This window comes from Panthera tigris, chromosome E2 (genome assembly GCF_018350195.1).
Source record: "Panthera tigris isolate Pti1 chromosome E2, P.tigris_Pti1_mat1.1, whole genome shotgun sequence".
NCBI classification, from domain to species: Eukaryota; Metazoa; Chordata; class Mammalia; order Carnivora; family Felidae; genus Panthera; species Panthera tigris.
The window spans coordinates 9,077,939-9,102,032 of record NC_056674.1 but is presented as its reverse complement, the minus strand read 5'-3'; the positions used below and the strand labels follow the sequence as shown (position 1 = coordinate 9,102,032).

At 56.3% G+C, this 24,094-nt stretch overlaps 4 protein-coding genes and 2 long non-coding RNA genes across 12 annotated transcripts; 2 read left to right on the top strand and 4 right to left on the bottom strand.

Moving 5' to 3' along the window:
- Positions 1 to 67: 67 nt before the first annotated feature.
- On the bottom strand, positions 68 to 3,978 carry LOC107180103 (izumo sperm-egg fusion protein 1-like). Of its 3 annotated transcripts, XM_042968018.1 has the most exons (10): positions 3,783 to 3,978; positions 3,352 to 3,503; positions 2,854 to 2,928; positions 2,388 to 2,474; positions 2,096 to 2,116; positions 1,663 to 1,743; positions 1,376 to 1,476; positions 970 to 1,123; positions 506 to 680; positions 68 to 281 (listed from the first exon to the last, which is right to left on the bottom strand). In XM_042968018.1, the coding sequence occupies exons 2-10, from the start codon at positions 3,425 to 3,427 to the stop codon at positions 89 to 91; spliced, it is 963 nt and encodes a 320-aa protein (XP_042823952.1). In that variant the 5' UTR covers positions 3,428 to 3,503; positions 3,783 to 3,978; the 3' UTR covers positions 68 to 88. The 3 variants fall into 3 exon arrangements, with proteins under 3 accessions (XP_042823952.1, XP_015395233.2, XP_042823953.1); XM_015539747.2 differs by lacking the exon at positions 3,783 to 3,978 and having other exon boundaries at positions 3,352 to 3,586; XM_042968019.1 differs by lacking the exon at positions 3,783 to 3,978 and having other exon boundaries at positions 198 to 281; positions 485 to 680; positions 3,352 to 3,586.
- Positions 3,588 to 8,772, bottom strand: LOC102949573 (izumo sperm-egg fusion protein 1-like). 2 transcript variants are annotated; one of them, XM_042968010.1, is made up of 10 exons: positions 8,047 to 8,772; positions 7,597 to 7,671; positions 7,175 to 7,258; positions 6,893 to 6,919; positions 6,456 to 6,536; positions 6,171 to 6,271; positions 5,767 to 5,920; positions 5,172 to 5,481; positions 4,741 to 4,947; positions 3,588 to 3,871 (listed from the first exon to the last, which is right to left on the bottom strand). In XM_042968010.1, exons 1-9 carry the CDS (start codon positions 8,279 to 8,281, stop codon positions 4,755 to 4,757), a joined length of 1,260 nt encoding a protein of 419 aa, XP_042823944.1. In that variant the 5' UTR covers positions 8,282 to 8,772; the 3' UTR covers positions 3,588 to 3,871; positions 4,741 to 4,754. The 2 variants fall into 2 exon arrangements, with proteins under 2 accessions (XP_042823944.1, XP_042823946.1); XM_042968012.1 differs by lacking the exon at positions 6,893 to 6,919.
- Positions 8,773 to 9,455: 683 nt separating this feature from the next.
- On the bottom strand, positions 9,456 to 13,400 carry LOC102949281 (izumo sperm-egg fusion protein 1-like). 2 transcript variants are annotated; one of them, XM_042968021.1, is made up of 10 exons: positions 13,231 to 13,396; positions 12,800 to 12,951; positions 12,302 to 12,376; positions 11,844 to 11,930; positions 11,568 to 11,588; positions 11,138 to 11,218; positions 10,862 to 10,962; positions 10,448 to 10,601; positions 9,883 to 10,141; positions 9,456 to 9,654 (listed from the first exon to the last, which is right to left on the bottom strand). In XM_042968021.1, the coding sequence occupies exons 2-10, from the start codon at positions 12,873 to 12,875 to the stop codon at positions 9,561 to 9,563; spliced, it is 948 nt and encodes a 315-aa protein (XP_042823955.1). In that variant the 5' UTR covers positions 12,876 to 12,951; positions 13,231 to 13,396; the 3' UTR covers positions 9,456 to 9,560. The 2 variants fall into 2 exon arrangements, with proteins under 2 accessions (XP_042823955.1, XP_007098444.2); XM_007098382.3 differs by having other exon boundaries at positions 12,800 to 13,400.
- Positions 13,401 to 13,494: 94 nt separating this feature from the next.
- On the top strand, positions 13,495 to 14,202 carry LOC122233987. 2 transcript variants are annotated; one of them, XR_006211669.1, is made up of 2 exons: positions 13,495 to 13,929; positions 14,090 to 14,202. It is a non-coding gene; the product is annotated as an uncharacterized LOC122233987 (long non-coding RNA). The 2 variants fall into 2 exon arrangements; XR_006211670.1 differs by having other exon boundaries at positions 14,037 to 14,202.
- Positions 14,203 to 19,505: 5,303 nt separating this feature from the next.
- Positions 19,506 to 23,426, bottom strand: LOC102969014 (izumo sperm-egg fusion protein 1-like). Of its 2 annotated transcripts, XM_007074128.3 has the most exons (9): positions 22,730 to 23,426; positions 22,273 to 22,347; positions 21,852 to 21,938; positions 21,571 to 21,591; positions 21,139 to 21,219; positions 20,849 to 20,949; positions 20,444 to 20,597; positions 19,907 to 20,141; positions 19,506 to 19,688 (listed from the first exon to the last, which is right to left on the bottom strand). In XM_007074128.3, the coding sequence occupies exons 1-9, from the start codon at positions 22,962 to 22,964 to the stop codon at positions 19,604 to 19,606; spliced, it is 1,074 nt and encodes a 357-aa protein (XP_007074190.2). In that variant the 5' UTR covers positions 22,965 to 23,426; the 3' UTR covers positions 19,506 to 19,603. The 2 variants fall into 2 exon arrangements, with proteins under 2 accessions (XP_007074190.2, XP_042823957.1); XM_042968023.1 differs by lacking the exons at positions 21,571 to 21,591; positions 21,852 to 21,938.
- LOC122233989 lies at positions 20,152 to 21,557 on the top strand. Its single transcript, XR_006211672.1, has 4 exons — positions 20,152 to 20,285; positions 20,368 to 20,504; positions 21,029 to 21,166; positions 21,418 to 21,557. It is a non-coding gene; the product is annotated as an uncharacterized LOC122233989 (long non-coding RNA).
- Positions 23,427 to 24,094: the final 668 nt, after the last annotated feature.

The following is a 24,094-nucleotide window of genomic DNA, read 5'->3' as shown; positions in this document are numbered from 1 at the left end:
GACCCGCCCCAGACCTCTCCTTGGGAAACCAAAAGTGAGGATCAGACCGGAGGAAATGAATCCGATATTTAGACAACCAGATAAATCTTTATTTGCGCCTTGGTACGGTGTGCTTTTCGTTCGGTACCTTCGGAACCTGGCTCTGTGAAGGCTGACTGTGTGGCACCGGGCTCTGTGACTGCCGACTCTGGGGACCCTGGTCCTCTGGGGCTGCTGCCTTGTCGGTACGGACCCAGGACTTGACGGAATCGATCAGGGTCCCAGACCTAAAGCAAAGTACGCTGGGGAAGGGTGCGGTGCAATCGTGTAAGCAGATTAGGTCCTGAGTGAAGGACACCCCTCCCAGCCTCCCTAGATCTGATCCTTTTCTATGACCCAAACTTCGCCGCCCTAGGTAAGCACGCCCCTCTTTTCTAAGCCCCTCCCCCAACACCTCCTCCTACGTTAGGACGTTGGAGACCCCGCCCCTCGCCCCAAGCCCTGCCTTCTCCCGGAGGCGGCTCACGAGGTGGCAAAGCCGATGATCAGAAACACAAAGCCCCAGATCAGCATCTCGAACAGAAAGCCTCTCAGCGCGTCCTTGGGATTCAGACACTCTGACGGCTTGAGGGATCGAAACCGCTGATACTGGGTGCCGGGGTTTGATTTCGGGATCTCCTCGATGACTCTTTTGGGCAACACTGACAGAGGAGAGAGAAGGAACAGTCCTGGGAGGGCCGGTGGTGGCCCAGGCAAGCTCTGTCCACGCCAACCTTCCCCAGGACCCGGGCCTCCCAGGAGATAAGCACGCCCCTCACTGCCTGAAGCCAGGCCACTGTGCGAGGTGGCCGCACCCTGGGCAGGAAGCCACACCCCCTTGGCCTGAAACCACACCCCGACAGACAGGCCCCCCAGGTCGCTCGCTGAAGCTGACTGCCCCCCAGACCGAGGACCCTGAGTCCCATACGTCTGTCGACTCCCAGCTCTGACCTGTGACTTCAAAATGGATGACCGTGGCTGGGCCGGATCGCTCAGTGCCCAACTCGCAGCGGTAGTTACCCGCATCCTCTGGCCTCACCAGTCGTTTGATCAGGGTGGGCCGTTTCCCCTCGGACACCAAGGTCTCAGGATTGCTCCCCCAAACCTAGACCCAAGCTCAAGGGGTCACAGAGGCCTGGGGGAATTCAGGATTTGGGGCAGTACAAGTGTGAGGGCATCACGGGCTCTCAGTGGGGAAGATGGGAGTCCAGGGTTACTGGTAAGGGCATGGGGTCCCCGGGGATCCCTAGAAGTCAAACCTGGTAGGTCATGGGTCATGGGGATTGTGGCAACAAGCTTGTGGATGAGGGGGTCGGCGCTCACACAAGCCTTATGGACTTGGGGTTAAAGGGCCCACCCTGTAAAAGCTGTAATAGGTCAGGCCTTGGGATAATTTATGCCAGTCGAGCTCACAGTCGAGGATCAGGTCTTCCGTTTCATGGACACTGATTTGGAGCACTGGAGAGACAGGTTGTGCTCCTTTGCCTCTTCAAGGTTCCTGGTCCTCCCTCAACTCCCTCCACTCGGTGGCGGTCACACCTTCTCTGGTGGGCGGGCTACAGTCTCCGCCCCCCCCGGGCGGCGTCACAAGTCTGGCTCCGCCCCCCTGGCGCCCACCCCTGCGGCTGGCCCCAGCTCTCTCACCCCCACAATCTCTGGATTTTCGACAAGCGTGAAGCTGCTTTTTACAGTTACTGCACCAGATCAGAAGCTGCAGCATTGTACCTGAAGGGACAGGATCCAGGCTGTATTCGCCCTGAGAGGCGAGGCTAAAAGGAGAGGGCAGGGCCAAGGTCTGGGGCGGAGTCAGGCGCCTAATCCCTAGAGGTCAGCCCAAGGGGCGGGGCTAGAAGGCAGTCCTCCCTGAAGAGGGGTGTAACCAGTCTCAGGAAAGAGCGCCCAGAGAATGGGACCCGCGGTCCAGGAAGTCCGCTGTGCAGAAGGACTACTGGGGACCAGGAACCTCTCAGACGTGGGGAATGAAGAACCAGGGAGACCCAAAGCCGGAGGAAAAAGGCTGGGTATTCACGGGGCAAGGATGAAGGATAGAAAGCCAGTTCCCGTAATCCGGACTCACCACATTTGTTGGGACAGAAATCTGCCTCAGAAGGAAGAAAAAACAAAACAACAACAAAAAAGGATTATCAGATTCCTGTTAAAGGAGATGAGAGGGGGGAGAAGGAATAGGTTGCGTTTGGGCTCTTGGGATGGAGGGAAGAAGGACACGGATGTCTGGATCTCTGGGTCCCAGGGAGGACGGGGTGGGAAGACGTGAGAGGCTGGGCATAGAAAGCAGGGGCTGGGGACTTAGACCCTGGACCTGTTGGGGGAAGGGGCTGTGGTCCCTGATGGAACCCATCGTCCCTCACCCTTTCTTTGGAACCGAGCGACATAGCCCTGAAAGGCTGCCTTTTCCAGAGTCAACATCCAGGAGAACTCGTTCACGAAAGTGTCATCTGGGAAAGAGCAGGGTGACAGAGTGCGACCCCTCCTCCCACCCACCCCAGGAGGACATGCAGGAAGTTTGCCTCCATCTGAAGAGGCTGGCGTTCCACCTTGGGGCCATCTCAGGGAGGGACAGTGAAATTGAATGACCACTTAACAATGCTGGCCACTGAGCTAAGCGGCGCCTGGCGTGCAGACACTGTTAGGACCCACTTTAGAGGTGACAAACCAGGGAAATTCCTCTCTCAAGGCCACACAGCTAAGGGGTGGCCAGGCCTGTAGCTGAACCAAGGCAGGTGGGCTCCAGAGCCACTACCAGACCCGTCCTCACCAAAAATCATTTCCCTAAAAGTTTCTGGAGCCCCTCCCGTGGCCCCTGTGTGGATTTACCTGCTACACCACTGTTTCTGATAAGTCTCACACTCCTCAGAAAACTTAAGACTGACGTTTCCATTGTGGCCTCATCTGGAGGGACACAGAGGATGCGGGGAGAGGAGTTAGACCTCAGATTCCAAGCCTTAAGGTCTCATTGGCTCAGCTAGTGTCAAAAACTACAATACCCATGAGGGTACTGGGCAAGGCCAGGGCTGTAAATGGATTGCACGCCCGTTGACTTCTGGGAGATGTAGTTTTGTTGTTTTTGGTTTTTTTTCTGTGGGTTTGTGTGTTTGTTTTTTTTACAAAATTGCAGGGTAAGGACTAGGGAAACAGCGTATTCCTTTGCCCAGGGGAAGGCCTGGAATCGGCATCTCAGTCTTCTCCATTCACGAACCCAGCAGACTCTGCCTCCAGCCCTTGCGTCCCGTCCCTCCCCCGCCTCCAGCAATCCTAGCACCAGATCCCTGCTTTCCCTCCACCCTGGATTCCCACTCTCTACCCTGCCCTCACCGATAACCCCCATAAAGGTGTCCTCTAAATATGGCAGGTCCCGGAAATCCCTCACGGTTTCTCTTATCCTTTCCATCACTTGTCTGTGACGCCCGGGGGCGAGGTGGGTAGGCAGGTATTCCTTTTCCAAGGCGTCCAGCGCGGCCACGACCCTTGGATCACAAATGACACAGCTCCGGGCCCGAAGCAGGCAGCCGGCTAGCGCCGCCACCAGGAGGGCTACTTGGGGACCCATTGAGGCCAGAGGGCTCAGCCCGCACAGAACCCCGGGGAGGGTCCTCCCACCCCACTCGGAGGAGGTGATCGCTAAGGGGAAAGAAGCCTATCCCTGAGACGAAGAGTCCCAGTTTGCAGGGCTCCCACTTCTCCGTTAGGAAACCGAGGTGTCCGGAGTCCCGAGGCACCCTAGACAGCCGCTGCCCGACCTTGACCTTGAATGTTGTAGCGGAACAGCCGAAACCGGGCTGAGGGCTTTTGGAAGGGACGAGCAGGCCACCGTCTTCCACTCGATTTCCCAAGACTGAAAATAAGAATGTTGTTGGGGAGAGGGTGACGTTGGTCACGTGATGTGGAGGGCTTTATGACTGGAGCCAGGGTCACCTTTCATCCCGATCTACAAGGAATTCCCACACCCTCCCCCTTCTACGTTACTACCTGGCCCGCCCCCCCCCCGCCCCCCGCCGGACTTCCCTAGAGAAGATGCTCCCCGGGAATTTTCTTGGCCCCGCCCACAAACCCAACTCTGAGTCTGATTGGACGGCAACAAAGGGAGGCTCCGCCTATGGTTCCAGGACAAAGCAGACAGCCCCCTCTCAGACTAGAAAGTTCATCTGGTCCCCCCAGACTAGGCCCTCAGTGGTGGGGTTGCCATGCTGGGGGCTGGGGTGAACTCGTAAGTCTGGGTGGAGGAGAAGGATGGGAGCCTAGCTCATGGGTGCTGGAATGAAGATTGCTGGAGACGGGCTCTTGGGTGTGGACCCCCGGATGCCTGGGTCTTCCCCTGCCTCAGGTCCCAACAGCACCCCGGCCCTGGTGGCTTCCTGGCCCCACTGTTCCTGTCAGGCTTTGCCCCAGCTCCCAGCACTGGCTGCAGGACAGGAAAAGGCAAGAGGAAACCCATGGTAAATGTGGGGACAGGGTCCCTTGGAGAGGACCGGACCTGGGTGGGGGTGGGGAGAATTAGGTAGGACTGGCCCTTCCCCACTTCTTAATTCTGGAGCTACATCTCAGCCAGTGTGGCCCTGCCACGATGAAGGGACACGGTTTCCGGTCTCTCTTTCTAGGACACGAGACCAGCCCAGACCTCTCCTCTGGGGAAACCAAAACCGAGGGTCAGACCTGAGGAAATGAACCTGATGTAGAGACAACCAGATAAATCTTTATTTGCACCTTGGTACTGTCGCCTATTCCTCCGGAAGTTTCTCAGCTTTCGGAACCTGGGTTTCTGAAAGCGGACTCTGTGACAGCTGGTCATGTGACAGCTGGCTCTGTGACAGCCAACCCTGTGGAAGCTGGTCCTGTGGAGCAGCTGCCTTGTCGGTGTGGAATCTGGACTTTATGGAATCGATCACCATCCCAGACCGAAAGCAAAGTACGCTGGGGGACGGTAGGGTGCAAAATGCGGTAACAGATTAGGTCCTGACTGGGGGACACCCCTCCCACCCTCCCTGTATTTGATCCTTTTCTAGCAATGACCCAAACTTCGCCCATGTAGGTGAGCCCCTCCCAGTTTTCTAAACCCCACAAGACCCCTCCCACATCAGGAAGGTGGAGACCCCGCCCCTCACGCCAAGCCCTGCCTTCTTCAGTGGTTGGCTCACCCAGTGAAAAATCCTATGATCAGCAGGAAAAAGCACCAGAGAAGCAGCCCTATCAGACGGCCGGTCTGCACATTTTCGGGCTTTGAACACTCTGAGGGCTCGAGGGTTGGGGAAAGGTCATCCCAGATTTCCTCCTCGGCCTCGGTTCTGATGGCTGGTGACTGCATTCCAATGGTTGGTGACTGGGTTCCAGTGGTTGGTGACTGGGTTCCAGTGGTTGGTGACTGGGTTCCAATGGTTGGAGACTGGGCTCCAATGGTTGCAGACTTGGACGATGTCACCATCGCCGAGATGATTTTCCGAGGCAACACTGACAGAGAAGAGGAAAAGAACGGACCTGAGAGCGTCCCAAGGGCCCGTCCTGACCCAGGCAAGCTCTCGCCACGTCAACCGTCCCCAACACCCAGGCCTCCCAGGAGATACTCCCAACCCTAACTGCAGAAAGCAGGTCAAGGTGGCCGGGGGGCCACATCCAGGCCAGGAAGCCACACCCCCGTGGCCTGAAACCACACTCCGACAGGAAGTTTTAATCCAACTGAATCCCACACTTCGTTTTCACGAAGCCGAACCCCACACTTCTGTCAACAGCACTGACCTGTGACTTCAAAACGGATGGCCGAGAATAGGCTCACTCCCGGAGTGCCCAACGCGCAGCGGTAGGTACCTGCATCCGCGGGCCTCACCAGTTGCTTGGTCAGGGTGGGCCATTTCCCCATGTACAACAAGCTGTCAGCTTTGCTCCCCCAAACCTAGACCCAAAGCTCAAGGGGTCACAGAGGCCTGGGGAATTCAGGGTTTGGGGAAGTACAGGGGTGAGAGCATCACGAGACCTTAGGGGAGACATGGGAGTCCAGGGTATACCCGTAAGGGCGTGGGGTCGCCGGGGATCCGTAGAAGGCAAACCTGTAGGTCATGGGTCACAGGGATTGTGGGAACAAGCCTGTGGCTACAGGAGTCGGGGGCTCACAACCCTCATGGACTTGGGGTCGAAGGGCCCACCCTGTAAAAGCTGTAACCGGTCGCGCCTGTAGCAATTTTGTGCCAGTCGAGCTCACAGTCCAGGACCAAGTCTTCCTTTTCATGGACGTTGATTTGGCGCACTGGGGACGAGGGTAATGGTGGGGTGCTTCCTCGTGCTTCCAGGCTCTCCATCAACTCCCTCCAACCAGGTCTAAGCCCTTCTTTGCTAACAGGCCAGGTTCAGTCTCCGCCCTGTCAAGACTCCCTCTCTCCTGGCTCCGCCCCTCCTGCGCCAACCCCTCCCGCTGGCGCCAGCCCTCTCACCTCCGCAATCTGTGGACTTTCGACAAGGGTAAGTGTGCAGCAGGCAAGAATCGCACCACCTCAGAAGCCGCAACAATACACCTGAAGGGGCATGAACGAGTCTGTAATTCGGCACCCCGAGAGAAGGGGTTACACGGAGAGGGCAGGGCCAAGGTCTGGGGCAAGGTCAGGCGCCTAATCCCTAGAGGTCAGCTCAAGGGGCGGGGCTAGAAGGCAGACCTCCCTGAAGAGGGGTGTAACCAGTCTCAGGAAAGAGCGCCCAGAGAATGGGACCCGCGGTCCAGGAAGTCCGCTGTGCAGAAGGACTACTGGGGACCAGGAACCTCTCAGACGGGGGGAAGGAAGAACCAAGGAGACCCAAAGCCGGAGGAAAAAGGCTGAGTATTCACCGGGCAAGGATGAAGGATTGAAAACCAGTTCCCATAATCTGGACTCACCACATTTGTTGGGACAAGAATCCTCACCTGGAGAAAACGATGAAATGATAATCAGATTTCAAAGGTAAAGGACACCAGAGAGGGGGGCCAAGGAATAGGTGGGGGTTGGGCTCTTGGGTTGGAGGGAGGAAGGACCCGGGTGCCTGGAGCTCTGGGTCCAAGGGAGGGCGCGGTCGGGAGAGGTGAGGGGCTGGACGTAGAGAAGCAGGGGGCTGGGGACAGAGACCCTGGGACTGGTGGAGGAAGGGGCTGTGGTCCCTGACGGAGCCCATCTTCCCTCACCTCCGTGAAACCGAGCGACATCGCGCCGAAACGTTTCCTTTTCCCGAGTCAACATCGCGGAGAACTCCTTCACGAAAGTGTCATCTGGGAAGAAGCAGGGTGACAGGGAGTGCGACCCCTCCGCTCCCCACCCCAGGAGTGAGGTGCAGAAAGTTTGCCTCTGTCTGAAGGGCATGCCAATTCCTGTTGGGGACTTCTCAGGGAGCGACAATGAAATTGAATGACCACTTAACCATGCGGGCCACTGAGCTAAGCGAGGGCTGGTGTCCAGGCACCGTTATGATCCATTTTAGAGGCGGAAAACCTCCTCCAAGGCCACGCAGCTAGGGGATGACCGGGGGTGGGGGGATTTGAACCTAGGCAGGTTGACTCCAGAGCCAAAAGATTCTGGAGATTCTCCCCTGGCCCGTGTGTGCATTTACCTCTTAAACCACGGTTTGTGATAAGTTTCATACTCTTCAGAAAACTCGACGCTGCCATTTTCATTGTGGCCTCATCTGGAGGGGAACAGGGGATGCGGGGAGGGGAGCTCTAACCTCAGATTCCAAGCCTCAAGCTCTCTTGGCTCAGCTAGTGTTACAAACTACAATACCCATGTGGCTCCTGGGCAAGGATGGGGCTGTAAAGCGATTGCCCGCCCGTTGCCTGCTGGGAGTTGTAGTTTTTATCCAAGATGGCAAGGTAAGGCCTATAGGGGAAGTGTATTCCTAGCCCTGGCAAGGCCTGGATTCTGCATCCCAGCCTTCTCCACGCCCGAACCCAGTAGACTGCCTTCAGCATTTCCCTCCCGTCGCCCCCTGCCCCTAGCAATTCTAACACTAGACCCCTCCTTTCCCAGGACCCAGGGTTCCCACGCTCCCCTGCGCCCTCACCGACAGCCCCATTGAAGGTAGACTGTATATCTGGCAGGTCCTTAAAACTGTCGACGGTATCTCTTATCTTTTCCATCACTTCTCTCTGCCACCCGGGGGCAAGGTGGGTTCGCAGGTATTCTTTTTCCAAGGCGTCCAACTGCTTCACAACCCTCTCATCACAGGTGATACAGCTCCGGGCAAGAAGCAGGCAGCCTGCTAGCGCCGCCACCAGGAGGGCAACTTGGGGACCCATTTCCCCAGAGCGCTCAGCCCCAGCAGAACCCACCAGGACTATCTGGACTTTATGGGGAGGGTCCGCCCACCCCACACGGAGGAGGAAGTGATCGCTAAGGGGAAAGAACCCTTTCCCCGAGACAAGACCCCCAATTTGTTGGGCTCCCACTTCTCGGTTAGGAAACCGAGGAGTCCGGAGTCCCGATGCACCCTAAACAGCCGCTCTCCGACCTTGAGCTTGAAGGTTGTACCGTCGAATACACGTAGGGTTCACTGAATAGCGGAATCCAGGCTGAGGTCATTTAGAGGGACGAGCCGGCCACCTCCCTCCAGTCTATTTTGCCATGAATAATATTAAGGATGTTGTTGGAGCCAGGGTGAGGTTGGTCACGTGATGTGGAGAACTTTATGACTGGAGTCAGGCTCGAGGATCGCCTCAATGTACAATGGAATCCCACAGCCGCCGCCTTCTACCTGCCTACACTGGGCCCCTGACTTCCCTAGAGACACTCCCAGGAAGCTTCATTGGCCCCGCCCAGAAATCCAACTCTGAGTCTGATTGGACGGCAACAAAGGGAGGCTCCGCCTATGGTTCCAGGATGATGCAGACCGCCCCCTCTCACGCTAGAACTTTTCATCTATCCATTCCTTCCAGATGAGGCCCTTGAGCGGTCGGGTTGGGGCAGAGGGGTGGCTCAGACTAATGAGTGTGGGTGGAGGAGAAGGATGGGAGCCTAACTCCTGGGTGCTCTTATGGGAGATGCCTGGGGACTGGCTCTTGGGTCTGAAGTAGGAGGCGTGAGGATTCCCGGTCCCCGATTCTTACCCTGCTTCAAGTCCCAACAGCACCCCGGCGTCCTGTTTCCGTTCTCCCTGGTTAGTTCCTAAACCCGCTGTTCATGTTCAGCCTTTGCCTCTGCCCCGGCTCACAGCAGTGGCTGGGGGGCAGGAAAACGCCAGAGGAAAGCCGGCTGGAAGAGTGAGGAGGGGGCGTCCTGTCAAGAGATGGGCCTGGGGGAGGAGGTCTGGGTAGGCCTGGCTCTGCCCCACTCCTCGATGCTGGAATTACATCTCAGCCAGGTGGCCCTGCCACGACGAAGGGACCCCGCTTCCGGGTCTCTCCTTCTAGGACAGGAGACCACCAGCCCCAGAGCTCTCCTCTCAGGAAACCAAAACTGAGGATCAGACCCGAGGAAATGAATCTGATATTTCAGCAACCAGATAAATCTTTATTTGTGACTTGGTCCTGTGTCCTCGTCCTTCGGTACTTTGAGAACGTGGCTCTGTGACAGCTGACTCTATGGAGCCTGGTCCCGCGGAGCAGCTGCCATTTCGGTGTGGTATCTGGACTTTATGGAATCGACCACCATCCCAGACCGAAAGCAGAGTATGCTGGGGGAGGGTGGGGCACAGAAAGTGGTAAAGGATCAGGTCCCCAGTGAGGGACACCTTCCCCAGCCTCCTAATATCTGATCATTTTCTAGCATGGCCTAAGCTTTGCCCACCTGGGTAAGCCCCACCCAGTTTTCTAAGCCCCATCCCCCGCAGGACCTCTCCTTCAGTAGGAAGGTGGAGACCCCGCCCCCTCTCCGTGTCCTGCCTCTTCAGTGGTTGGCTCACCCGGTGACAAAGCCCAGGATCAGCAGCAAAAAGGACCAGAGCAGCAGCCCTATCAGAAGGCCTGTCTGCACGTTCTTCGGGTTTGAACACTCGGAGGGCCGGAGGGTTGGGGAAAGATCACCCCAGATTTCCTCAGCCTCGGTTCCAATGGCTGGGGACTGTGTTCTAATGGTTGGTGACTGGGTTTCAGTGGTTGATGGCTGGGTTACAAAGGTTGAAGACTTGGACGTTATCTCCCCAAAGATTCTTTGAGGCAACACTGACAGAGGAGAGGGAAAGAGCCGACCTGAGCAGGCCCCAAGGGTCCCCCCTGGCCCAGGCATGCTCTCTCCACACCAACCTCCCCCAAGACCCAGGGCTTCAAGGAGATAATTATGACCTTCACTGCTGGAAGGCCGGTCAATGAGAGCGGTGGCCACACCCAGAACAGGGAGCCCCACCCCCGTGGCCTGAATCCACACCCCGAAGGGAAGTTTTAACCTGAAGACCACGCCCCCACGCTCCCTGCCATCCCCCAAACCCAGGACCCTGATTCCCACACCTCCGTGGACTCCCCAGCTCTGACCTGTGACTTCAAAATGGATGACCGTGGCTGGGCCGGATCGCTCAATGCCCAACTCGCAGCGGTAGTCACCCGCATCCTCTGGCCTCACGAGGGGCTTGGTCAGGGTGGGCCATTTCCCCTTGTACAACAAGGTCTCAGAATTGCTCCCCCAAACCTAGGCCCAAAGCTCAAAGGGTCACAGAGGCCTGGGGGAATTCAGGGGTTGGGGAATTACAGGGGTGAGAGCATCACGAGATCTCAATGGGGGAGATGGGAGTCCAGGGTATACTGCTAAGGGTGTGGGGTCCCCGGGGATCAGAAGTCAAACCTGGTAGGTCATGGGTCATGGGGATTGTGGGAACAAGCTTGTGGATACCGGGGTGGGCGCTCAACCAAGCCTAATGGACTTGGGGTTGGTGGGGTTGAAGGGCCCACCCTGTAAAAGCTGTAATAGGTCAGGCCTTGAGATAACTTATGCCAGTTGAGCTCACAGTCCAGGACCAGGTCTTCCTTTTCGTGGACGTTGATGTGGCGCACTGGGGACAGGGGATTAAGGTCGGGTGTTTCTTCAAGGTTGCTGGCCCTCTCTCAACTCCCTCCACTTGGGCTCCGCCCTGCTTTTTCTCCAGTCTCCGCCCTCTCTAGACTCACGCTGTCCTCTGGCTCCGCCCCTCTCTTGCCAACCCCCGCAGCTGGCCCCAGCTCTCTCACCCCCGCAATCTCTGGACTTTCGACAAACGTAATTGTCCTGGACGCAATTACTGCACCACATCAGACGCTGCAACATCGTACCTGAAGGGGCATGAACGAAGCGGTATTGGCCCCCAGAGGCCAGGCTACACGGAGAGGGCAGGGCCAAGGTCTGGGGAGGACTCAGGCGCCTAATCCCTGGGGGTCAGCCCAGGGGGCGGGGCTACAAGGCAGTACTTGGGAAGACTGATGGAACCAGGCTCAGTAAAGAGCACACGTAGAACATGACCCGCTGCCCAGTGAGACCGCTGTGCAGAAGGACTTGGAGAACAGGAACTTCTCTGACGTGGAGAATGAAGAACCATCGAGACCCAACGCGGGAGGAGACAGGCTGGGTATTAACCCAGCGAGGATAAGGAATAGAGGACCAGCTCCCATAATCCGGACTCACCACATTTGTTGGGACATAAATCTGCCTCGATAGAAAAAAAAAAATCAGATCAAAGATGAAGTACTTGAGAGAAAGGACGAAGAAGAACTACGTTTTGGGTTGGGCTCTTGGGTTTGAGGGCGGAAAGACCCGGATGTCTGGATCTCTGGGTCCCAGGGAGGACCGGATCGGCAGACGTGAGGAAGTGAACATAGAGAAGCAGGGGGCTGGGGGCAGAGACCCTGGGATTGTTGGAGGAAGGGGCTGTGGTCGCGTACAGAACCCATCATCCCTCACCCTCTCGTTGGAACCGAAGAATGTAGCTCTGAAAGGTTGCCTTTTCCCGAGTCAATATCTTGGAGACCTCCTTCTCGAAAGAGTCATCTGGGAAGGAGCACGGTGACAGAGTGCTTTCCCCTCCCCACCCACCCCAGGAGGAAGTTCCTTCTGTGTGAAGAGATTGGCATTCCACATTGGGATGGGACGGTGAGGGGAGGGACAGTGAAAATTGAATGACCACTTAACAATGCCGCCGCTGAGCAAAGTGACGCCTGCATGCAGACACTGTTAGGACCCATTTTGGAGGGGACAAATCTGGGAAATTCCTCCCTCAAGGCCACACAGCAAGGGGTGACTGGGCGGGAAGCTGAACCGAGGCAGGTGGGCTCCCGAGCCACTACCAGACCCGTCCTCACCAAAAAACATTTCTCTAAAAGTTTCTGGAGCCCCATCCCCTGGCCCCTGTGTGGATTTACCTGCTGCACCACTGTTTCTGATAAGTCTCACACTCCTCAGAAAACTTAAGACTGACGTTTCCATTGTGGCCTCATCTGGAGGGACACAGAGGATGCGGGGAGAGGAGTTAGACCTCAGATTCCAAGCCTTAAGGTCTTATTGGCTCAGCTAGTGTCAAAAACTACAATACCCATGAGGGTACTGGGCAAGGCCAGGGCTGTAAATGGATTGCACGCCCGTTGACTTCTGGGAGATGTAGTTTTGTTGTTTTTGGTTTTTTTTCTGTGGGTTTGTGTGTTTGTTTTTTTTACAAAATTGCAGGGTAAGGACTAGGGAAACAGCGTATTCCTTTGCCCAGGGGAAGGCCTGGAATCGGCATCTCAGTCTTCTCCATTCACGAACCCAGCAGACTCTGCCTCCAGCCCTTGCGTCCCGTCCCTCCCCCGCCTCCAGCAATCCTAGCACCAGATCCCTGCTTTCCCTCCACCCTGGATTCCCACTCTCTACCCTGCCCTCACCGATAACCCCCATAAAGGTGTCCTCTAAATATGGCAGGTCCCGGAAATCCCTCACGGTTTCTCTTATCCTTTCCATCACTTGTCTGTGACGCCCGGGGGCGAGGTGGGTAGGCAGGTATTCCTTTTCCAAGGCGTCCAGCGCGGCCACGACCCTTGGATCACAAATGACACAGCTCCGGGCCCGAAGCAGGCAGCCGGCTAGCGCCGCCACCAGGAGGGCTACTTGGGCACCCATTGAGGCCAGAGGGCTCAGCCCGCACAGAACCCCGGGGAGGGTCCTCCCACCCCACTCGGAGGAGGTGATCGCTAAGGGGAAAGAAGCCTATCCCTGAGACGAAGAGTCCCAGTTTGCAGGGCTCCCACTTCTCCGTTAGGAAACCGAGGTGTCCGGAGTCCCGAGGCACCCTAGACAGCCGCTGCCCGACCTTGACCTTGAATGTTGTAGCGGAACAGCCGAAACCGGGCTGAGGGCTTTTGGAAGGGACGAGCAGGCCACCGTCTTCCACTCGATTTCCCAAGACTGAAAATAAAGATGTTGTTGGGGAGAGGGTGACGTTGGTCACGTGATGTGGAGGGCTTTATGACTGGAGCCAGGGTCACCTTTCACCCCGATCTACAAGGAATTCCCACACCCTCCCCCTTCTACGTTACTACCTGGCCCGCCCCCCCCCCGCCCCCCCGCCCCCCCGCCGGACTTCCCTAGAGACGATGCTCCCCGGGAATTTTCTTGGCCCCGCCCACAAACCCAACTCTGAGTCTGATTGGACGGCAACAAAGGGAGGCTCCGCCTATGGTTCCAGGACAAAGCAGACAGCCCCCTCTCAGACTAGAAAGTTCATCTGGTCCCCCCAGACTAGGCCCTCAGTGGTGGGGTTGCCATGCTGGGGGCTGGGGTGAACTCGTAAGTCTGGGTGGAGGAGAAGGATGGGAGCCTAGCTCGTGGGTGCTGGGATGAAGATTGCTGGAGACGGGCTCTTGGGTGTGGACCCCCGGATGCCTGGGTCTTCCCCTGCCTCAGGTCCCAACAGCACCCCGGCCCTGGTGGCTTCCTGGCCCCACTGTTCCTGTCAGGCTTTGCCCCAGCTCCCAGCACTGGCTGCAGGACAGGAAAAGGCAAGAGGAAACCCATGGTAAATGTGGGGACAGGGTTCCTTGGAGAGGACCGGACCTGGGTGGGGGTGGGGAGAATTAGGTAGGACTGGTCCTTCCCACTTCTAATTCTGGAACTACATCTCAGCCAGTGAGGCCCTGCCACGACGAAGGGACACGGTTCCTGGTCTCTCTTTCTAGGACAGGAGACCAGCCCAGACCTCTCCTCTGGGGAAACCAAAACCGAGGGTCAGACCTGAGGAAATGAACCTGATGTAGAGACAACCAGATAAATCTTTATTTGCGCCTTGGCACTGTGGCCTTTTCCTTTGGAACTTTCCAAACCTTCGGAACCTGGGTTTCTGAAAGCCAACTGTGTGAGCGCTGGTCATGTGACAGCTGGCTCTGTGACAGCCAACTCTGTGGAAGCTGGTCCTGTGGAGCAGCTGCCTTGTCGGTGTGGAATCTGGACTTTATGGAATCGATCACCATCCCAGACCGAAAGCAAAGTACGCTGGGGGACGGTAGGGTGCAAAATGCGGTAACAGATTAGGTCCTGACTGGGGGACACCCCTCCCACCCTCCCTATATTTGATCCTTTTCTAACAATGACCCAAGCTTCGCCCATGTAGGTGAGCCCCTCCCAGTTTTCTAAACCCCACAAGACCCCTCCCACATCAGGAAGGTGGAGACCCCGCCCCTCACGCCAAGCCCTGCCTTCTTCAGTGGTTGGCTCACCCAGTGAAAAATCCTATGATCAGCAGGAAAAAGCACCAGAGAAGCAGCCCCTATCAGAAGGCATGTCTGCACATCCTCTGGGTTTGAACGCTCTGAGGGCACGAGGGTTGGGGAAAGGTCATCCCAGATTTCCTCCTCGGCCTCAGTCCCAATGGCTGGTGACTGGGTTCCAATGGTTGATGGCTGGGTTACAAAGGTTGATGACTTGGAAGTTGTCTCCGCAATGATTCTTTGAGTCAACACCAGTAGAGGAGAGGGAAAGAGCATACCTGGTTGGGTCCCAAAGGCCAGTCATGGCCCAGGCAAGCTATCTCCGCGCCAACCTTCCCCAGCACCCAGGACTTCCAGGGGATAATCAAGACCCTAACTGCAGAAAGCCTGGTCAAGCTGGCTGGGGGCCACACCCAGGGCAGGAAGCCACATCCCAGTGGCTTGAAGCCATGCCCTGAAGCTGACTGTCCCCCCAACACACAACCCTGAATCCCACACTTCAGTCAACTCCCCAGCACTGACCTGTGACTTGAAAACGGATGACCTAGAGTGTGCTCACTCCCGCGGTGCCCAACTCAACAGCCGTAGTTACCTTCGTCCTCTGGCCTCACGAGGGGCTTGGTCAGGGTGAGCCAGTTCCCCTTGTACACCAAGGTCTCAGAATTTCTCCCCGAAATCTAGACCCAAGATCAAGGGGTCACAGAGGTGTCGGGAATTCAGGCCTGGTGTAGTAGCTCCCGGGGATCAATAGAAGTCAAACTTGGTAGGTCATGGGTCACAGGGATTGTGGGAACAAGCCTGTGGATACAGGGGTCGGGGGCTCAGACAAACCTAATGGACTTGGGGTTGAAGGGCCCACCCTGTAAAAGCTGTAATGGAACCCGCCTGTAGCAATTATATGCCAGTGGAGCTCACAGTTCAGGACCAAGTCCTCCTTTTCATGGACGTTGATTTGGCGCCCTGGGAACAGGGGGTGACGGTGGGGTGCTTCCTCATGGTTTCCGGTCCTACCTCAACTCCCTCCCACTGGGTCTGGGCCCCCCATGTTTGCTAGGGTGCCAGCTTGAGTCTCCGCCCTGTCACGACTCCCTCTCTCCTCTGGCTCCACCCCTCTCGCGTCAACCCCTCCCGCTGGCCCCAGCCCTCTCACCTCCGCAATCTGTGGACTTTCGACAAGGGTAAGTGTGCAGCAGGCAAGAATCGCACCACCTCAGAAGCCGCAACAATACACCTGAAGGGGCATGAACAAGGTTGTAATTCGCCCCAAGAAAAGGGGCTACACGGAGAGGGCAGAGCCAAGGTCGGAGGCGGAGTCAGGCCCCTAATCCCTAGAGGTCAGCCCAAGGGGCGGGGCTAGAAGGCAGTCCTCCCTGAAGAGGGGTGTAACCAGTCTCAGGAAAGAGCGCCCAGAGAAGGGGACCGGCGGGTCAGGAAGTCCGCTGTGCAGAAGGACTACTGGGGACCAGGAACCTCTCAGACGTGGGGAAGGAAGAACCACCGAGACCCAAAGCCGGAGGAGAAAGGCTGGGTATTCACGGGGCAAGGATGAAGGATAGAAAACCAGTTCCCATAATCCGGAGTCACCACATTTGTTGGGACAAGAATCTTCATCTGAAGAAAGGGAAGAAATTATTATCAGGTTTCAAAGGTAAAGGACACCAGAGAGGGGGGCCAAGGAATAGGTGGGGGTTGGGCTCTTGGGTTGGAGGGAGGAAGGACCCGGGTGCCTGGAGCTCTGGGTCCAAGGGAGGGCGCGGTCGGGAGAGGTGAGGGGCTGGACGTAGAGAAGCAGGGGGCTGGGGACAGAGACCCTGGGACTGGTGGAGGAAGGGGCTGTGGTCCCTGACGGAGCCGATCTTCCCTCACCTCCGTGAAACCGAGCGACATCGCGCCGAAACGTTTCCTTTTCCCGAGTCAACATCGCGGAGAACTCCTTCACGAAAGTGTCATCTGGGAAGAAGCAGGGTGACAGGGAGTGCGACCCCTCCGCTCCCCACCCCAGGAGTGAGGTGCAGAAAGTTTGCCTCTGTCTGAAGGGCATGCCAATTCCCGTTGGGGACTTCTCAGGGAGCGACAATGAAATTGAATGACCACTTAACCATGCGGGCCACTGAGCTAAGCGAGGGCTGGTGTCCAGGCACCGTTATGATCCATTTTAGAGGCAGAGAACCTCCTCCAAGGCCACACAGCTAGGGGACGACTGGGCAGGTATTTGAAGCTAGGCAGTTTGACTCCAGAGCCAAAGATTCTGGAGCTTCTCCCCCCACCCCCTCCCCATCTGTGTGCATTTACCTCTTAAACCACGGTTTCACACTCCTCAGAAAACTCGACGCTGCCATTTTCATTGTGGCCTCATCTGGAGGGGAACAGGGGATACGGGGAGGGGAGCTCTAACCTCAGATTCCAAGCCTCAAGCTCTCTTGGCTCAGCTAGTGTTACAAACTACAATACCCATGTGGCTCCTGGGCAAGGATGGGGCTGTAAAGCGATTGCCCGCCCGTTGCCTGCTGGGAGTTGTAGTTTTTATCCAAGATGGCAAGGTAAGGCCTATAGGGGAAGTGTATTCCTAGCCCTGGCAAGGCCTGGATTCTGCATCCCAGCCTTCTCCATTTCTGAACCCGGTAGACTTTGCCCTCAGCGCTTCCCGTTTCTCCACGCCTGCCCCCTCCTGCAGCAATCCTAGCCCCAGACCCTTCCTTTTGCAGGACCCAGGGTTCCCAGGCTCTAAGCTCCCCTCACCGACAGCCCCATATAATGGAGGCTTTAAATGTGGCAGGTCCTTGAAATTCCTCACGGTTTCTCTTATTGTTTTCATCACTTGTCTGTGACGTTTGGGGTCACAGAGAGAAGGGGGTCTCCTGGTACTAAAGCCTGTCAACTTGAACAGATGAGCAGATGGCATGTTTTTTCCACCAAAGAAGAATTAGGCGGTCCGTGTCAGGCTGGAGAAGATAGGGAATTTCCCTAAAATGAATGGAGTTTCGGCAACTGCTGGGGAATATTCCGTAAAGTCCCAGACCCGAGAGAGACTAATCACAATTACCTCCAATTGTAGCCGTTAACCCAGGAAATGAATGAGGGAGAAGCCCTCACACCGGTTAGGAGGAGGAACAGAGAGAAAGAGTCAGCGTCCCCTTGGTTGGAAATGGCCTGTGTTTCCTCCAACAGCCTGGATTCACTTAGAGGAGGCCTATTTAGACATCCAATATGTCAGGAGGGAGTTTACCAGCCAAATACACTTTGGCAAACACATTCTGCAAGAGGCCTTTGGGTCTGGGTCGTGATTTAGATCTGTGAAGGCCTGGACCTAGGGTACCTCTGTCCATTTGCCCTGTTTACTGCAGAAGAGATCTAACTGCTAGATCCTACGGATGCCATGCAGCATTACAGGAGATCAATCCTTTCCTAAATTTTTCAATCCAAATTGTTTCCAGTGGGTTAAAAGACATCCCAGGGGAGACTCCTTGGAGACAGAGGAGGAGCTCCCATGCTTCTCCTAGAGAGAAAGCATCTATTATCCTGACAACCGCCCCACCCCCCGGCTCCCTGGTGGTGTCCCAGGCACAGGAAACGTCAGAGGTTCCCGGTGCCAAAGCGACCCGACACAACCCTCAAACGAAATCGCTGTGACCACCGACTAGCCGATTAAGGGCTCCTAAAAGAGGGATGTTAGCATCCCTTCGCTTCCCCCAGACTACAGATGGGTGTCTGACCTATGGACCAAATTTGCCTTGCTGAGAAGGACAGTCAACTGTCATTTAGAGCCCGTGGAAAACACTGGAAAAGTTTTGCAAGGGGGAATGACCCAATTTGGTAATTTAAGTAGCAGTTAGTAGAGGACACTGATTGAAAACAGTAAAGACAGAAATCCACCGTGATCTAAGTGACATTCCAACACGTAAGGTCTTCACAGCCAACTTCCCTAAGAAACGGTCCCCGGTTCAATGTTCTTTCAATCGAGTAGTGGTTTCGCCAGCTCTCCGTGAGAGGTTCCGAGGCTAGAAGCAGCTAGACCAGAAATGTGGAGGGGATCACCTTGGACCAATGAGGAAGATACCTCACACGGGAATCATAAGATTGGCAGCCGTGTTAGTCCACTTGGCTACTTGGACAGGTGGCTGTCCCATGCACAAGACAGACAACTTTGCCTGAAGACAGGAGTAAAGAGAGGGCACCAAGTTTCTGGGTCTCATTACCACCCCACCCAGGTAGTAATATCCAGCCAAAAGACAGGCTTTCTCCTCCCCATAGAGTAGACACGGGCTAGAGGATCGCAGCCTGAGCAATCCACATGAAAAGGGTTCTAGTAAGACCATACTTCGCGAAAAGCCCCTAAAATGAGAGTAAAGGAAGAAAAGACAAAGTACCTCAGGAGTGCCTGAGGAATGTCACCTATATCCCACCAGGGGGTGGGGAGTGCTAACCTCTATGTTGCTCTCAGCCTGCCTTATGCTCCCTCAACACTAAGTCTGAGGGAGGAGGGGTCTGGACTTCAGGGTCCTTGGTTCTTACCCTGCTTCAGGTCCCAACAGCACCCCAGGGCCCTGGCTCTGTTGGTCCTGGTTGCTTCCTGACCCCGCTGTTCCCCTTCAGCCTTTGCCTCTGCCCAGGCTCCCAGTACGGGCTGGGGATCCAGAAAAGACAAGAGCAAACCTGGCAGGAAGAGCTGGGAGGGGGCATCCTGTGAGAGGACGGGCCTGAGGGAGGAGATCTGGGTAGGGCTGGTCCTTCCCCACTCCTTGATTCCAGAATTACATCTCAGCCAGGTGGCCCTGTCATGATGAAGGGACGCATGTTCCCAGGCTCTCCTTCTAGGACAGGAGACCAGCCCCAGAGTTCTCTCGGAAACCGAGAGTGAGGATCAGAGCAAAGGAAATGAGTCCGGTAGTTAGACAACCAGATAAATCTTTATTTGTGCCACGGTACTGTGGCCTTTTCCTTCGGTACCTTCGGAACCTGCTCCTGTGAAGGCTGACTCTTTGGGACCTAGCCCGATGGAAGACCCGCCCTGTCAGCGGAGAACCAGGTATTCATGGAATCGATCACCTTCCCAGGCCGAAAGCAAAGGACGCTGGGGGAGGGTGGGGTGCAAATAGCAGAACCAGATTAGGTCCTGAGTGAGGGACACTCCTCCCAGCCTCCCTATATTGGATCTTATTCTCGCAATGACCCCAACTTAGTCGGCAGAGGTAAGCCCCACCCCATCCCCAAGAGAACAACCTCCTCCCTTTGGAGGGTGGACATCCCGCCCCTTGCTCCAAGCCCTGACTTCTTCCGTGGGCGACTCACGCGGTGAGAATGCCGATGATCACCACCACAAACCCCCAGATCAGCAGCCCTATGAGACGGCCTCTCAGCTTATTCTCCGACTTCGGGTACTCTACCCTCCCGAGAGTTAGGGACAGGTCATGCCGGATCTCAGCCAGGGTTCCACTGGTTGATGACTGGGTTACAGACATTGAAGGCTGGGTTACAAAGGTTGAAGACTTGGACGTTGTCTCCACAATGATTCTTTGAGGCAACACTGACAGAAGAAAGGGAAAGAGCAGACCTGAGAGGGTCCCAAGGGCCCTTCGTGGCCCAGGCAAGCTATCTCCACGCCAACCTTCCCCAAACCCAGGCCTTCCAGGAGATAATCAGGACCCTAACTGCAGGAAGCATGGTCCAGGTGAGCAGTGGCCACGCCCAGGACAGGAAGCCACACCCCCATGGCCGGAATCCACATCCCACAGGGAAGTTTTAACCCGCAGGCCACGCCCTGAAGATGGCTGTACCCCAAACCCACGAAACGGAACCCCACACTTCTGTCGACTCCCCAGCACTGACCTGTGACTTCAAAATGGATGATCGTAGATGGGCCATGTCGCTCAGTGCCCAACTCGCAGCGGTAGGTACCTGCATCCTCTGGCCCCACGAGGGGCTTGGTCAGGGTGGGTCGTTTCCCCTTGTACACCAAGGTCTCAGAATTGCTCCCCCAAACCTAGACCCAAGTTCAAGAGATCACAGAGGCCTGGGGAATTCAGGCCTTAGGGAGAACAGAGGTGAGATCATCACGGGATCTCAGTGGGGAAGATGGGAATCCAGGGTGTACTGGTAAGGGCATGGGGTCCCCGGGGATCCGTAGAAGGCAAACTTGGTAGGTCGTGGGTCATGGGGATTGTGGGAACAAGCTTGTGGATACAGGGGTCGGCGCTCACACAAGCCTAATGGACTTGGGGTTGAAAGTCCCACCCTGTAAAAGCTGTAGTTGGTCAGGCCTTCAGATAATTTATGCCAGTTGAGCTCACAGTCCAGGACCAAGTCTTCCTTTTCGTGGACGTTGATTTGGCGCACTGGGGACAAAGGTTATGGTGGGGTGGGTGCTTCCTCATGGTTCCAGGCCCTCCATCAACTCCCTCCCACTGGGTCCAGGCCCTTCTTTGCTAACAGGCAGGCTTCAGTCTCCGCCCTGTCAAGACTCCCTCTCTCCTCCGGCTCCGCCTCTCCTGCGCCAACCCCTCCCGTTGGCCCCAGCCTCTCACCTCCGCAATCTGTGGACTTTCGACAAAGGTAAAGGTGCTTTCTGCATATGTGGCACCAGAGCAGAAGCTGCAACATCGTACCTGAGGGGAGAGATCAAGGCTCTATTTATCCTAACAGAGGAGACTAACAGTAGAGGGCAGGGTCAAGGGCTGGGGAGGGATCAGGCGCCTAATCCCTAGAGGTCAGCCCAAGGGGCGGGGCTAGAAGGCAGACCTGTCTGAAGAGGGATCTAACCGGGCTCAGTGAGGAGCCCACAAGGAATAGGACCCGTTGCCCAGGAGTCTGCTGTGCAGAAGGACTACTGGGGACCAGGAACCTCTCAGACGTGGGGAAGGAAGAACCATCGAGACCCAAATCAGGAGGAGAAAGGCTGGGTATTCACGGGGCAAGGATGAAGGATAAAAAAACCATCTTCCATAATCTGGACTCACCACATTTGTTGGGACAGAAATCTGCCTCAGAAGGAAGAAAAAAATAACGGTATCAGATTTCTAAGCTAAAGGACATGAGAGAGGGGGAGAAGGAATAGGTGGGGGTTTGGGCTCTTGGGTTGGAGGGAGGAAGGACCCGGGTGCCTGGAGCTCTGGGTCCAAGGGAGGGCGCCGTCGGGAGAGGTAAGGGGATGGACATAGAAAGCAGGGGCTGGGGACATAGACCCTGGGACTGGTGGAGGAAGGGGCTGTGGTCCCGTACAGAACCCATATTCCCTCACCCTCTCTTTGGAACCGAGCGACGTAGCTCTGAAAGCTTTCTTTTTCCCGAGTCAACATCTCAGAGAACTCCTTCTCTAAAGTGTCATCTGGGAAGAAGCAGGGTGACAGGGAGTGCGACCCCTCCGCTCCCCACCCCAGGAGTGAGGTACAGGAAGTTTCCTCTGTCTGAAGGGCATGCCAATTCCCGTTGGGGACTTCTCAGGGAGCGACAATGAAATTGAATGACCACTTAACCATGCCGGCCACTGAGCTAAGCGAAAGCCGGTGTCCAGGCACCGTTATGATCCATTTTAGAGGTGGAAAACTTCCCGCAAAGCCACACAGCTAGGGGATGGCTGGGCAGGTATTTGAAGCTAGGCAGTTTGACTCCAGAGCCAAAGATTCTGGAGCTTCTCCCCCCGCCCATCTGTGTGCATTTACCTCTTAAACCACGGTTTGTGATATATTTCACACTCCTCAGAAAACTCAAGACTGACGTTTCCATTGTGGCTTCATCTGGAGGGACACAGGGGATGCGGGGAGGGGAGACAGAACCTCAGATTCCAAACCTTAAGCTCTCTTGGCTCAGCTAGCGTTACAAACTACAATACCCATGTGGCCACTGGGCAAGGATGGGGCTGTAAAGCGATTGCCCGCCCGTTGCCTGCTGGGAGTTGTAGTTTTTATCCAAAATGGCAAGGCAAGGCGTAGGGAAAGTGTATTCCTAGCCTTGGCAAGGCCTGGATTCTGCATCCCAGCCTTCCCCATGCCTGAACCCAGTAGACTCTGCCTTCAGCTCTTCCCTCCCGTCCCCCCCCCCACCCCGCCCCTAGCAATCCTAGGACTAGACCTCTCGTTTCCCATGACCCAGGGTTCCCACGCTCTACCCTGCCCTCACCGATAACCCCGATAAAGGAACGCTGTAAATTTGGCAGTTTGGTGAAATTCCCCACGGTTGATTTTATCGTTCTCATCACTTCTCTGTGACGCTCGGGCGCCAGGTGGGTAGGCAGGTATTCCTTATCGAAGGAGTCCAGCGCGGCCACGACCCTTCGATCACACGTGACACAGCTCCGGGCAGGAAGCAGGCAGCCGGCTAGCGCCGCCACCAGGAGGGCAACTTGGGGACCCATTTCCCCAGGGCGCTCAGCCCCAGCAGAACCCACCAGGACTATCTGGACTTTATGGGGAGGGTCCGCCCACCCCACACGGAGGAGGAAGTGATCGCTAAGGGGAAAGAACCCCTTCCCGGAGACTAAGACCCCCAATTTGTAGGTCTCCCACTTCTCGGTTAGGAAACCGAGGAGTCCGGAGTCCCGATGCACACTGAGCAGCCGCTGCCCGACCTTGAACTTGTCCGTTGACCCTCGAATACAACTAGGGTTTGCTGAAGAGCGGAATCTAGGCTGAGGACATTCAGAGGGACGAGCCGGCCACGTCCTTCCACTCTGTTACGCCACGACTGAAATTAAGGATGTCGTTGGGGCGAAGGTGAGGTGGCTCACGTGATGCAGAGAGCTTTATGACTGGAGTCAGACCTGAAGATCGCCTCCATGTGCAAGGAAATCCCACAGCGTTTCCCTTCTAGCTTTCCACACAGGCCCCCGACTTACCTAGAGACAATCCAGGAGTGTCCTTGGCCCCGCCCACAAACCCAACTCTGAGTCTGATTGGACGGCAACAAAGGGAGACTCCGCCTATAGTTCCAGGATAACGCCCTCCGCCCCCTCGCTACTAGAACTTTTTTCTGGTTCCTCCCAGATGAGGCCCCCGTGTGGTCGCGTTGGGGTGGAGGGGGTGGGGTCAGACTAAAGAGTCTCAGTGGAGGAGAAAGATGGGAGCTTAGCTCCTGGGAACTGGCGTGGAAGATGGCTGCGGACACGGTCTTGGGTCTGATGGAGGAGGCGTGTGGACCCCTGGGTCCCTGCCTCAGGCCCCAACAGCACCCGGCGCCCTGGCTCCGTCGGCCTGGTTAGTTCAGACCCCACTGTTCCCATTCAGCCATTGCCTCTGCCCCGGCTCCCAACACTGGCTGGGGGACAGGAAAAGGCAGTGGAAACCCACTGGAAGAGTGTGGACGGGTTGTCATGTGAGGGGTCGGGCCTGGGAGAGGAGATCTGGGTAGGGCTGGCCCTTGATTCGGGAATCACTCCTTGATTCTGGAAGTGCATCTCAGCCAGGTGGCCCTGCCACGCCGAAGGGACCCGGGTTCCCAGTCTATCCTTCTAGGACAGGAGACCCGCCCCAGAGCTCTCCTCTCGGG